Source organism: Bipolaris zeicola (genome assembly GCF_000523435.1).
Source record: "Bipolaris zeicola 26-R-13 unplaced genomic scaffold scaffold_18, whole genome shotgun sequence".
Classification (NCBI taxonomy): domain Eukaryota; kingdom Fungi; phylum Ascomycota; class Dothideomycetes; order Pleosporales; family Pleosporaceae; genus Bipolaris; species Bipolaris zeicola.
In genome coordinates this window covers 76,254-89,764 of record NW_006912067.1, presented here as the reverse complement: position 1 = coordinate 89,764, position 13,511 = coordinate 76,254, and the positions used below count along the sequence as shown (strand labels likewise).

Sequence of the window (13,511 nt, the reverse complement as noted above, 5' to 3'; positions counted from 1 at the left end):
CGCTCCGAAAACATGCAGGGTTGTTTTGTGTGGAGCCCTCGCCCCTCCCAAGATCCTCTGCTATTGTCAATTTCCGTCGATAATGGCTGCACACATTGGGCATACCTTCCGATGGCAACCTGGGCACCTTGTCGTATACCTAATAATGATAGGCAATTGCGAGATCGCGAAGCCAGGCGTTGGCATAGAATCTTGTCTTCCTCCCGCGGAGTCCTCATGCATGTGTTGCTCAGTCGATCCGTGTGGATATGTTTGCTTTCTTTCCAGCTGCAACCACGAGCACTGACCACACAGATAGGAATAGGAAGTATCTTGAGGAGCGTTATTTTCATGATAACTTCCACCAGTTTCTGTCCATCTGGAATGTAGTTACCGACATTGTCGTCTACCGGCTGGCGTTCCCTCTCTTGATGCGTCGAAGTATTGACTTAAGATTTTTTACTTAAGTACGGACAACGCTCCCTAAGCCGAAGTAGGTTGGTAGCCGATGAAACTGGTCGGCCTTTGGAGATTCTCAGTACCATGTTATTTCAGCTGAATCAAAAAGAAAGAAAAACGTGTTTTCTTTTAGTAAGCTGTCTGGTACATGAGATGCTGCCAAGTGAGCTTATTAGCTACTGTTTCTATGCCATGGAGTTTTGCATCTGATGGCCATGTCGCTGTGGGGCATACCATGGCGTTGTTGCATATCTCATCTACGAGACTCACTTTCACCCTCCCAAAGGCTTTCCGAGAAGAGTGTCGGCTAGGAGCAACCAGGGTCATCTTCCGTGCTAGATTAGGATGCATCCAAAATGGTTCTTGTGAACAGGTGCATAGTGCTATCTTGTTGTATCGTACCATGTGAGCACTGTTCCTCTACCTTTGCGAGCTTGCGTTGGGCATCTTAACACCTTTCTTGTTTTGGCTCTTCCTTTGGAGCAGACATTGATTCAAAGTGCTCATATAAGGTTTTGTTTGCGATTTCGAGGATATCTTGAGCTACACACGATGTGACTAGAGCAGTTACGAAAGATCAGTACTGCGAGAATTAACGACCAGCAAAACATTACTGACCATGACACTCAAGATAGCATTAATATCTTCAACGGCAGTCATTCGAAATAACTTGAAGATGTCTTGGGCTCTGTTGGTAGAGCAAGAATGGTTTCAATTCATGAAGGCATGTTGTATTGACTAGAAGGCACTGCCAATGCACGCTCGGGGAGTTGACACACAGTTTTTCCGAGAAAGCAAACAAACCCTGGTTGATAAACTGGCAGATACAATGAAGCAAGGCAAGAGGTGACATTGTCGAACTGGGTTACCAAGGTACTTGCGCTAAACCGCTTTTGTGTGCAGTTTGGACAATACAGGCAAGACCGAACCAAAGAAAACGGGTAGAGTCTTTGGACATGCAGCAAATACTGCCTAGAAGCTATATGTTCGAGTCAAAGATAGCAATATACCACTCAATGAGCCTCATCTGCCCATCTTCCTATCCTCTTTCTTTCCCTCACACCAACTGCGATAAATCATTCACAACAAACGCCGCCGCCGCCATACCCACAACTCACAGGCCTACTACATATTCGTGTGCTTAACATCTAACTATGCTCCAACAATGCCTGAAGTCACTGCGGAGCCCGGCGGATAGTCCTCGAGCACGGTCCCTAGACCCTCACGATCAGATTAGTACCCACCTATCCCATTACCATGGGTACACGCAATCTTCCCCACTTTCCAAGACCCAAGCTCTTGGAAGCAGACTAGATAGATCTGTAAGCTAATCGCAAGCAGAGAGCCTTTTTCCTTACGGTTGGCTGCGTCTAGAGATGGCGTCCGTAGCAATGTCGAAGACGTGTAAGTAGTCGTGAATTTCTTCGGTTGAGCGGAACTGTCATCAAAACTGTCATTCCGGGTACCCTAGCCTGCCTGAGCTTGACTTGTAGGGGTGAATGTAGGCTTGATTGGTTGGCTTTGAGGACCAAGTGCAGAGGTCATCACATGGGGTAGATCAAGGGTCTTTTCTAGTTATTCACTATATCTTCCGCTCCGAGAATAGATCCGTCCCGAGATCGAGTGAACGGCGAACTACATTCCAAGTAGCTTGGCTTAATTAAAATATATCCATAGTGTGGATTTGTTGACAGGCATGAACATGGCTTCATGGTTGACAAGTGCACGTGTGAGAAATTACAGCTGACTGTACTTAGGTCATCAGAGATGGATTTATAGTTCACGGGAAATATTTCCGTAATTAATTATTTTCAAGGTAGGGGTCATAGCATTTAGTCTAACCCAGTGACTACTTAATATCGTACCAAGGGACATGACTGATGACATATCAACACTTTACTACCATCCACATCATGCCTCGGTCTCCTGAGCAAGCGCTGTTTACTCGTCGTCTGTGGCGTCGACGACGGTCTTTGACCATTGGCGAGCAGGAACCTTGCGGTGGAACAGAATATCGATTTCGCGGTAGGATCGGTTCTTCATCTCAGGCAGGAAGAAGTATGCCATGACGAAGCAGAAGAAACCAGTGCCACCCCAGACGTAACCGCACTTGCCACCAAGGTTTGCCTCCTGTACTGAGTTAGTGACTATTCACACAAAGCTCAAAATGGGTCAAATCTTACATCGGGGTTAAGCATGTAGCTGGAAAGGAAAATGCAAGGAATGTTGATGGCATAGTAGCAACCACGTCCAATACCGGTTGTGAGGGGTCGAAGACGAATAGCAGATGTTTCTCCGATGATGACCCAAGAAGCAGGCGCAGGTCCGAGGGTGAAGAGAACGGAGACAATGAGACCGAGGGAGGCTTGGGCGAGAGAAGCCGCTCTGGCAATAGCCGCGGTTGGCGTGCTAACGGAGGCTGCAATACCGAGGGCCACAAGGAAGCCGACGTTGATGAGAGAGCCCCATACATAGATGGTACGACGACCGAGATACGAGGTCAAAATCCAAGACAGCATGACAAAGATCATCTGGAGAGCAGAGGTGATGAGACCGAGGGCAAACGCAGTGTCAGTGCTCATTCCAGCCTCTGTGAAGGAATTAGCAACATGGCTCTAAAATTTCAGGATCGTGGTAAAATAAAACTTACGCTCAAAGAAGTATACGGCCTGGTTGGCGATGAGGTTACCAGTAAGGTTCTGTGCCGCGTAAACACCGCACACGATGAGGGTTCGGTAGCGGTCGACGCCTCGGAAGAGCTCCAGATAGCTGGGGTCCTTGACTGACTTCTCAAGCTCAATGGTACGGCGCATCATAGCAACGGACTCCTTGAGGTTGAGCATGGTCTTGCGTCCCAAGCGTCCGACTGCCTTCTCGGCCTCTTCATAACGTCCCTTTCGGGTCAACCACCAGGGAGACTCTGGAGCCAGGTAGATGAGAATGGCAAGAGGGGTGGGGAACATCCATTGGAGGGCAATGGGGATTCTAGGAGCTCGGTTAGCAAAATATTAGATACAAAGTATCGAAATACATACCTGTACGCCTTTGCGCTGTCCATTGTGTTGTAATGATAGGTGACACCAGTGACAATGATGGAACCAATAGCCCAGAACATTTGCAACATCTGAGTAGCAGGAGCTCGGAGTTGAATTGGCGTAATCTCACTGCAGTAGGCTGGGGAGTTGGCGATGAAGACGCCCCATGGAATACCCTCGAGGAGCTGGGCGACGAACATGACGGGAAGCGAGTTGGCGAAGTAGAAGATGAAGATGAAGGCGTTCAACACCATGAGTGCGGAAATAGTCGCCCAGCGGTATCCAATGCGGCTGGTAAGGGGACCGGCCAAGCAGACACCGATGATTGCACCCACTGGTCCACCCATCTGGAGAGCAGACTGCCAGCTGGCTACGATGATCTTCTTGTTGTCGACGGGGCTGAATTTACCATAGGCATTGGCAAATGCGGGAAGGGCGATGAAGTTTCCCATCAAGAAAACACAGTAGGATTCCATAATCTACATGTCATGTTAGCTGGAATTCTCTTTTGTTTTTGACATGTCAATTGAGCGGGAGGAGGGACTGACGATAGTGCAAGACATGACAAAGGCCCAAAAAGCAGCCATGGGGTATTCCCTGACTGCCTGTGGCACAGTCATGTTGTGCTCGGCATTTTCAGCCTCGATAGCAGCAGCCTTGTTCTGGGCAGCCGTCGACTTCTCGTCGATTTCGAGGTTCGACATGGCCTTTTCGATTTGCGTGTCGGCGCCATAGGCCTTGTTGTCGATTTTATCCGCCATGCTTGCAGATGTGAACCGACACAAGCAGAGTGTGCGGTATAAGAGAGGCTGGCAGGTAAAGGGAAGCAAAAGAAGATCATCACTGCGATGGTAGCACTTTTAAATAACAAGCCCAAGAGCAAGGGCCCCAAGTGTCCCGCAAGTCAGACAGGGCGGCATCTGGGGTCAGTAGTTTGGAGACGAGATTCCATCAATCAGATCAAAGAGGCTATCAAACTGGCCCGACGCCAACGCCCACCCGCGTGTGATTCGAATTTGACAAGCTTAATTGTATCCCGTTGCAACTTGGCAATGCTTTGGTTAGCCGCCTTCAACCCACCGGGAGAGTCCAGATGGAGATTGGCGGCCTGACGTTAGCTGATTCCTTGAGGCCTTAGCCGTCGTGTTGGCCCAGAGCCGCCTATCACAGCCCCGGTCGCGGAGCCCCAGCCAACGCTACCCACGCTACCCCATCCCCGCACCACGACTGAATTTATCCGGCCCCGCTGAAGCTTGTTTCGCAGGGGTTTCCCACACTTTCTCCCCGGACGTTCTTCTCTCCCAGCAGTAGAGCAATTTCTACACCGCGCATGACCCCCCGCCCACAAGCACTGGCGGTCCCACCGTCAGTAGTCCAGCTAATTACCGCTACAAAAGACTCCTGTGCTCGCCATAAGCATACCGAAGATGCTGCTGTACATATTGTGCCTGTCCACCTTCGTCCCATCGCACATGGGACTACTCCATTACCCCATCATTTGTCGTCAGGTTTGACAGTACGCCACCCAAAGCCACCCTAGCCCCTAGCGGAATACACCAAGCTGTTCTTCGTAGTGCGTCCGTCTGCGCCGGTAGCGATCCATTATTCGCGACGGTAGCGATCCATCATCCCGGACGGAACAGGTGCCGCCAACGCCTATATTCTAATCCTCGGTGTAATGTTCCGCGAGTTGAATCACGACGACAGGCGGCCCGTCCGCCCTCTGCCGTCCACCATTGTCTGCCAACAGCTGAGCAACTGTGGCTGCGAACGAGCACCAGTGTATCAGGTTTGGGTTTTGATATTACGCAAAACGATTCGCTTCTAGATTTGCACCCTAGCATCATGTGCTGCCGAGGCGCTGCCATGTTGATGCATTCTCTATCTTCAGGCGCCGCGCTTACCGTTGCATTCGCTAGTCTCCTGCAGTAAGATGCACACTTTACTACAATCGGCTTCTCTCCCGATGGCCTGGTAAGAGCCAGTAGTCTGGGCCTCCAAGTCGTGAATACGCATACGCATAGTTGTATCCAACCCAACAGGCGATCACTCCACATCTCCACGACCCAACCTCCCCATTGGCATTTACTAGCTCTCATGATAGACTTGTTGTGATCAGCAGGGCGAAGTTCCTCGTTTCTTGGGCCCACTTTGCTCATTCCACATGCCAGTTATCCGTCTTAACCATAGCCAATTGTCTCTCAACACTCGCCACAATCATGCGGAAAATATGCCACGTACATCAGGCTGAGCCCATTAGTCGGTGCCCATTTCCTTAATCAGGAACGCCCTAAGATATGCAAGAGCCGGAATGCCGATTCACCCAATACGCGTACCGCCATGTATACAGCACTACCATAGACAAGTACTGAACACTGCGCAGAGGGTCAGAGATGCATATTTATCCAAAGCACTAATAACCCTTTATCATCCCCGCACAATCAACACAGGCAGCTCCCATCAGAAAAAAATACCTCGACATAATACTACGCCAAGAGATTTTGGGCATGTAAGGAATACACCGCAGGCCAAAAAGAGCTGGAAGCAGAAAGCCTCGCACAAAGCAAATGGACCCTCTCAGGACCTTGAACTTAAGAAGTAAATTCTAGTCTGCATTTTCGCAGAGTCGTCTACAAGACTTGGACGCTGTCTAGCCTTTTCATGCTCTCCAGTAGCTGACTTGCTTTACAATCCTATACGCCGGGAGCCCAAAATACCATCTATCCTCGTTTCGATCATATCGTGACATTTTTCAACCAATTTTTCGCAATCTGATTTTTTTTTCCTTCTCATTCTTTTCTTTTCCCCTTATTTGACAGCGTTCCACACCTTCTCCAGATATCCACTCTGTTGAGCCAGGCGGTTCAACGAGTCGTCAGCCTCACCCATTGCGCGGACGAAGCCAGCGAGGGCAAACGACTTGTTGTCTCCGGGGATTGCGCGGCCTTCAGCTGTAACATTGGCAATGGCGATCTGCACAGAAGCGTGATCCTTGGGGCGGATGATACGGTTGGTGGCGTCGCACTTGCGTGGGATGTAGCTGCCAGAAGTATCAGTTTTACTCATGTCCAGTCTGGCTTATTCACCGGGGCCAAGGATTATTTACAGGTCTACGAGTTCTCCGCGTTCGTTCTCCATTGTGGCAAAGATTTGCGGTTTGGGGGGAGGGGGGGGAAGGGTCGGCTTTAGGGACAGTGTCAGCGAACAACGACAAAACTTTGCGACTGTTTAAACCTCACGTCAAATGTACAGGAAACGTGTAAATTGGTCGGATTTTTTTGCTTTCGACGTATTTTTCGATCATCGCGTGCGAATCGGTAAGCGATGTGGTCTGTGCATCGTCATATCCACCTTGTGGTACACATGTGGTGGCTACTGAAAAGAGAATGGACATATAAGCAATACGGTGCTCGATAATTTGTAGGAATTGCTCGATCTGTAAGTCGTGGAAATTGTGGTTGGCTATTCTCGCTCAACTGTGGTATGTAATATTTTTGGGAACATTACAAGATCGTCTCCTGTCCATGTCAACTTCACCTTGGAAACATCAAGACTTGTTACAATTACACATCGTCATTATCATCATCTACCACATCTTTGGTCGAATTTTTTTAAGGACAATTATAAGCAGTAACTCCCTTAGACTCCTACCACAGTCTCATGCTCTAAAGTCGAAACAGTTCATGTCCTAATTTCTGTGCTACTTCACAGTAGTAACAGGACCCAACCAAGTCCTTGAGCCGACCTATCATATTCTACTTAAAAGGAAAATCAATCATCTAACCACTTGTCACTTTTAGGTTGATCTTTGTTGCCATACCCGTATGACCCACATCGACCGCATTCCTCCCAACTACGCAGCCGTGCGTGTGTCACTTCGTTTATATGGTGAGTGATGATGTCGCCCACTGTATGGGGCACATGGGTATATCGGAAGGTGAGACTTCTGTCGGCGATTTGGAGAGGATGGGTGTTGAAGCGTTTGGATCAAGGGACGAAGTTGTTGATCGACTTCATTGCAAGATGTAAGCTGAGTAGGGTGGAAATTAAACAGTATTTTTTTTTCTTACAGGGTACGCGACTTTTCATCGTCAAATTAGCACCGCTTTTTTTTTGAGTGTTCTCTGCTGATCAATACACAAACACGTTCTAGCGGTCTGGGAACAGTCTAGTTGTTTCAAAAACTAATGTCATCGATATTCATTTCACCCGACTGTATCTACCTGCTCACTCGTTCTAAGCCCAATAATAGATCACATATTCTTGAAAGTCTGCATATTCCCTTCAAAATCCTATAGTTTGTAGCAATACTCGGCATACAGTTCTCGTCGCTCATTACTATACCAGTTGTCCAGCACAATAGTAGCAGCTGCTATATAAACCCCAGAGGTACATAGAGATCTTGCGGGGATAATGTACGAGATTATGCGATCCAGCTAGCTTCAATTAAGTATCACGGTATCTAGATGCGTATGTGATTTTGGCTGCCGCGGGATGAGTGTAAAGAAGGTAGCGGGAAGGACGTGGTGCTGTATCAGAAGGACAAAGTCATTATGTACCTTTTGACGATAGGACTCACACACTTTCGGATTGATAGATGACATAAGCCCTTGTTCACGCATATTTCTTAGTAGAATTTGCACACACAAAGCCACAGGGACTTTTGTTTTACTTAGTTTCAATATATACGTGTGTTTTCTGAATTTTAGTGATGGAACTGCACAAGAAGGATAGATTGCAGAGGAGTAACAGTATTTTTTTTCTCGCCAGGTGAAGGTGCTCGGGGGTTTGAGAGGGAGGGTTGGTTTGAAGCTTACGGTTCAAGACAACAAGTTAAGTTGCTGTGAGAAGATGGTGCTCGGCGGGTAAAGGAAGGTCAGGTTTTTTTTTCACAATTTTTTGATGGGTTTGTACTGGGTTCTTGTTACACAGGAATGCGTGTTGGAACCGTCTGGGGTTTGACCCTTTGGAGGAAAAGTCGTTATTAGATACTTGAATAGACCATATTCAAAGTGAAGCTGACATGTGAGTCTCAGGGTTTTGTTCCTTGAGTGTGATCGAACTTACGCAAAGCTTTTGCAAATGATTCTTGAATTCATCCACAACGCCTTTTGGCTCTGTATATCTCTGATATTCTCCAAAAGTATAGCTCACGGAGACAATCGTTTGACATAAATGCAACCCACAGTATTTAGCAGTTCTACGCTACGAATCCCATCAACTACCAGCCAATCTGCTGGCCACGTCATACTTGGTACAAAGCTGAGCCAATGCATAAAATGCAAACGGCTGAACAGATTGTGACTATACAGTGAGTTTCTGAATCATGTCTCTCACCTGCAGCCTACAATAGCGAAGACGTCATTGGTAAACACTCGAAGCAAACGACCAACAGTACCACGGCACAAACAGCTGAGAACCCGCCAAACGCAAGTCTCTCTATCACCTATTTAACCACAAACAATCCCCCTTGCTGAACTCAAACTTCAAGCTTACATTCAAAACTATGCAACAAACCAACGCTCGCTACCGCTGCATCGGCAAAGGCTTCTGCGGCAGTGTCTGGACCCTCGAAGACAGCACCCGCCAAACCGCCATCAAGCGCGAAGACGGCGGACCAGGCCGCTCCGTCACAAACGACTACAACATGCATGTCAAAGTGGTCGAGAGCACGCAGCAGCACCAGCCCCTCTCCACGCCCCTCTGCATACCGCAATGCCAGCGACTCATCCAAGCCAGCGACCCCTGGTGGCACACGAGCCTCGCCCAATTCCCACCGGGCTACTCACCATGCAGAGCCCTAGCCTCGGAGCGCACCCCCAAAGTCCTCCGGTCCACCAGCGACAAACTCGTCGATCTCTTCTGCGCGGGCAACACGTCGCTGAGCGAGTTTGTCAAGGGAAACCCAGACGACGACGCTTGTCTGATTCGACCGTACCTTGGTCGCCGGCGGCGCCACAGGCAAGACAGAGCTGGTCAATCGCGCTTTCAGCGCTTCAGTCTGCGTAATGTGCCGTTGCATGTTGATCAGATGGAGGTGCTGGGGTTGGACGTCAGGGCGTATGCGGGAGCCATGGCGGAAGCGCTTGCGCTGATGCACTGGGGTGCGAGAATCGATGCGAATGATGTCGAGTTTGTGCTGGCTCCTCCGCGCGCAGGGCATGCACCTACCTTCGAGTCGGAGTACCTGGGTGTTCACTGCATGTGGATTCTCGACTTTGACTGTTGTCGTCCGATTCAGATTGATGAGACGGGCGCTGAGCAGGCTTGCGTCGCTTTCTACAAGAACGATCCTTTTTATCCCAAGCCGGGGACTGGTGAGGCGGCTGATGAGGAGCTTTGGGCGCTGTTCAAGGGGAAGTTCCTGGAATCTAGTCACAGGATCATGGGGGAAGCGAGTCAGGAGAAGTGGTTCCTTGCTGATATGTTGGTGGAGAGGATTGAAGAGGAGGGTCGTTCGAGGAGGAAGGATAAGGAGGCAGGGACTTCTTAGGCCATATTGTGGTGGTGATCATTTCAAGGTCACATTCATGCCTTGTGTATATTGGCACTTGAGCGGATGTAGTGCTCATGATTTCTCTGTATTTTTTCTTGGCAAACGAGGAGACGGTAGCACGCAAAGTGGACCGATTGCGTTCCGGAAATTCCCTATCCAAGTCGAGGATCGGGCCGAATGTGCGGTTACATACAGAAACACAACATGTGGAGTACTGTAGTATATATGTACGTCGTAAGAAATGGTAAGATGTGCGAATGACGTGGTGTTTGCGGGAGCACACAGATGCAGGGACTGAGAATCAGGGTCCACTTGATGAATAATGTTAATTGCAGTGATGACAGCTTGCTGTATCAGAATCAAATGTAGCCTTTTTCATAAACCGTTTCGTATATGTGACACCCCAACTCCATTTACACCAAAGAAGCCATTTCAGTTAATCATTGCCCATGGTTCAGTTTCTCAGCGCGCGCAGCCTCTCGGTAAAAGCCTCCTCTTCCTGCTCGGTGGGACCCACCTTGGTCTTGGCCGGCGTGGCCTCTTGCAGGTCTTGTTGTAGGTCAACGCCTGCTTTATCTGCTGCCTGGGCCATGAGGCGGTCGACATCTTCTTGTGGGGTGCCAACGGCCGTGGCAGACGAGGTGATGTCCTGATAGAGTTCGGTAGCGGAGTCTACGTTCTCGAATTGTTTCTCAAAATCAACCATGACTGCAGCAATCTAGGGTAGGGTTAGCATGGGCGTTGGGGGTCCCTGCTGCGACTGTAGTGGCTACATACGCGTTCAGGACTCATCGACTTCATGGCCACGTCCAGACTCCGGTTGACCTTCATCATGTTGCCCGTGATTTGGCGCATAGTAACTGCTGTTTGTACACGGCCAGCGACGGCATCGACGCGGGAGGCGAGCTGTAGGAGGTTGAGCTTCTCGTTCTGTTTGCGGATGGCGTTTCCGGCGTAGATGCGTGCGATATCGTTGTGGCCCTGCTTCATAGCCTGGCGAGCGCGTCAGTATGTTGCTGGCTGGGAGCAAGACTTTTTGTGCGCGCACACCTTTTCCAGCTTGGTCTTCTCAGCCTGCTCTTCCTTGCCAGCTTTGAGGGCCTGCCGGTTCAGCGACTTGGCTGTGAACTAGTCAAGGTCAGCGGGCTGACTACTAGCAGGGACAGGCGGCCGATGCCCACCTTGAGGTTGAAAAGCGCATTCTCGAGACCCGACATGGTGTGCAGTTGGAGTATAACAGTTGGCAGGGTCGGCGTGGGTTGGAGTAGGGCTTGGGGAGATGGGAAGGTGTAGGTGGGTTGCCGCTACTGGCCAGGGCTACGCGGGGTTTGGCGGCCCACGCGCCCCGACGTCATTGGTCGCGAAAGGGTCGCGCGAATGCTCGTCCTGTTGCAGAGAACTAGCCGACGCGCATTCAAGAGAGCAGTGGACAGATGGATGCACAAGTTAAAATCATGGTAAATATGTCATGGTGGTCTCTGGGCTGCGGTGCAGCCCGCTCGACACCGAATCGCACCGGAAAACGCCTAGCCTTATGCATTTGAAAAATGGTGGCCTGCATACGCTGAAAGCCTACCTGGTCTACCCCAAACGCCATGCCCGCATCCCTCGATATCCGCCCAAACGCCATGCAACTGAGTCCGTTATTCGTACAAGTGATGCGTCAGATTAGGCAGCTGATTACTGCGAGGGTGCGTTGAATTTGCTCGTAGCATTCTTGAAGAGCTCCTCCTGGGCAGCAATGAGCTGCTCCTCGGTCATGCCACTCTGCTCAATCTTGGTTTGCTTCTTTTCGCGGTTCTGCCCCACGTTAGCTCCGACAAGACAGGTATATGTATGTATTTGGCGAGCGCGTACCTGTTGCTGTTTCTTGTAGTCTTGTGCGACGTCGAGGATGGCGGGCACGTAGTCGCCAAAGTCAAGCTCCTCGAGAGCAGCCTTGACATGCTCGCAGGCTATGGTCTTCTTGGCGTCCTTTTCGGCGATTTCGTTGGCCTCGGACGAGATGAGGGTGATGAACTCGACGCAGCACTCAATAAGCAGGTCTCGCGAGTCCTTGGCAAAGGTCATGCCTGGCTCGCTGGCGAGGATATCTTGGACAATCTTTTGCACCGTCGCTGTCGGGCGCGTTAGTGAAGGGTTTGGGGCCAGGCGGGCGCATGCCAGGAGCACTCACCCTTTGGCAGCGACAGATCGTCGTTACCGCCAAACTCGCGGTCGGACATAATGGTCAAGTGGGCAGTGTGCTACTGTCTGCTGTGGCGTTGAGCTCGTGAGCCTGCGCGCGCCCGGGTGCCGTGCAGCTCGACTTAAGAAATGCAATACGCCTGCACGGGCCGGCTGTTTGGCCGACGGCGTGGATGGCTATGGCGCTGATTGGCGGGCGTGCGGGAGTGCAGGCTGTCACCAGCCAGTGTGCTCACCACATAATTACTAGTAGTACATGGTTAGTACTACATACTACTACATACACGCACGAGGGGAGAGGGAGTCACACACACACACACGAGAGAGGTCAACCATGGGTGGCAGTGAGGGCGTCTGCGAGTCAGGGCTCACGTGAAGCTGCCGATTGCCGGAAGCAAATGGACTACACCGGTCCCATGGTCGGCTGTCTATCAGAGACTACGTGCACTACCCATGGCACTATCGCTATCGCTATCGGGCGGCACCTGAGGGCTGAGGGCTGCGTCTTTTCTTCAAACGACAGGCTGGGCGCTTGACGCAGCGGCTGGCTTGAGCAGAAAATGTGAGGGTATTCGGGCTCCACCAGACACGGGCAGGTGGAGGCGGTGATTGGCAGTGAATCGCTTTGCTCCGAGATCTTAGCCAGGGACTGCAATCTGCTGCCGGCCGTGAAGGCGCACTGCGGTGGAGAGACGACGTCAGCGCACGGCAGCTTGCTTGGCCCACGCACCCCCAACGGGTCAACGACGGGCGTGTCATGTCCATACGTAGACGGCAACGGGGGGGTCGTTGGTGGTAGTGTGCAGTACTGGTGCGGTTGCTGTTACTTAGTTGCTGCTGCCTCTAACACGCATGTCTAGTTGGATCATTTGGCTCCAGCTTGCGCCCATCTCTCGGCGACCGACAGTGCAAGTGCAAGTGGATGAAGGGTGTGAGTGACTGATGACAGCACTGGGGCGGTGGTGGGTGGCGGTCAAAGGGCCGAGGACAAGCGGCAGGCGTTGCGGCAGTGGTGGTGCAGTGCAGTGCAGCGCTGCAGAGGCTCGTGGCCAAGGCTCCGCCACCAGCGCCCCGAAGTGAATGCATTGGTAGAGGGGGACGAGCAGCAGTACGAGTAGTGTACTGGTAGTAGCAGCATATCAAATCTAGCAAGCCTCCCTAGTTGACCGGTCGGATAACGTGCCCGCGGTGAAAGGGAACAATGGGCTACGGTCAATAACGAGCGCAACGCCTTGCCTATCTATCCATCTGCTTTCTGTGTTCCGCCCATCCATCCATCCCCGTAGTACTATCGATTCCTCCGCCCGTCGTCTGCAATCCGCAATCTGCAATCACCTGCAATCTGCAGCGCCCTC

General features: G+C 50.8%; 6 protein-coding genes across 6 annotated transcripts; 2 read left to right on the top strand and 4 right to left on the bottom strand.

The window, feature by feature from the left end:
• Positions 1 to 2,379: 2,379 nt before the first annotated feature.
• On the bottom strand, positions 2,380 to 4,234 carry COCCADRAFT_23286 (uncharacterized protein; the record flags this gene model as incomplete). The annotated part of the gene is made up of 5 exons (XM_007710446.1): positions 2,380 to 2,568; positions 2,622 to 3,028; positions 3,089 to 3,423; positions 3,474 to 3,952; positions 4,022 to 4,234. 5 exons carry the CDS (start codon positions 4,232 to 4,234, stop codon positions 2,380 to 2,382), a joined length of 1,623 nt encoding a protein of 540 aa, XP_007708636.1.
• A 718-nt stretch (positions 4,235 to 4,952) lies between these two features.
• On the top strand, positions 4,953 to 5,405 carry COCCADRAFT_86580 (uncharacterized protein; the record flags this gene model as incomplete). Its single annotated transcript, XM_007710488.1, has 1 exon — positions 4,953 to 5,405. A coding segment is annotated over one exon (453 nt), but the record flags the coding sequence as incomplete, so codon positions are not given.
• An 876-nt stretch (positions 5,406 to 6,281) lies between these two features.
• COCCADRAFT_86680 (uncharacterized protein) lies at positions 6,282 to 6,611 on the bottom strand (the record flags this gene model as incomplete). Its single annotated transcript, XM_007710487.1, has 2 exons — positions 6,282 to 6,513; positions 6,580 to 6,611. 2 exons carry the CDS (start codon positions 6,609 to 6,611, stop codon positions 6,282 to 6,284), a joined length of 264 nt encoding a protein of 87 aa, XP_007708677.1.
• A 2,368-nt stretch (positions 6,612 to 8,979) lies between these two features.
• On the top strand, positions 8,980 to 9,966 carry COCCADRAFT_86668 (uncharacterized protein; the record flags this gene model as incomplete). Its single annotated transcript, XM_007710486.1, has 1 exon — positions 8,980 to 9,966. The coding sequence occupies one exon, from the start codon at positions 8,980 to 8,982 to the stop codon at positions 9,964 to 9,966; it is 987 nt and encodes a 328-aa protein (XP_007708676.1).
• A 457-nt stretch (positions 9,967 to 10,423) lies between these two features.
• Positions 10,424 to 11,186, bottom strand: COCCADRAFT_1978 (uncharacterized protein; the record flags this gene model as incomplete). The annotated part of the gene is made up of 4 exons (XM_007710426.1): positions 10,424 to 10,687; positions 10,747 to 10,962; positions 11,020 to 11,097; positions 11,151 to 11,186. 4 exons carry the CDS (start codon positions 11,184 to 11,186, stop codon positions 10,424 to 10,426), a joined length of 594 nt encoding a protein of 197 aa, XP_007708616.1.
• A 463-nt stretch (positions 11,187 to 11,649) lies between these two features.
• COCCADRAFT_86763 (uncharacterized protein) lies at positions 11,650 to 12,194 on the bottom strand (the record flags this gene model as incomplete). Its single annotated transcript, XM_007710485.1, has 3 exons — positions 11,650 to 11,769; positions 11,827 to 12,086; positions 12,146 to 12,194. 3 exons carry the CDS (start codon positions 12,192 to 12,194, stop codon positions 11,650 to 11,652), a joined length of 429 nt encoding a protein of 142 aa, XP_007708675.1.
• Positions 12,195 to 13,511: the final 1,317 nt, after the last annotated feature.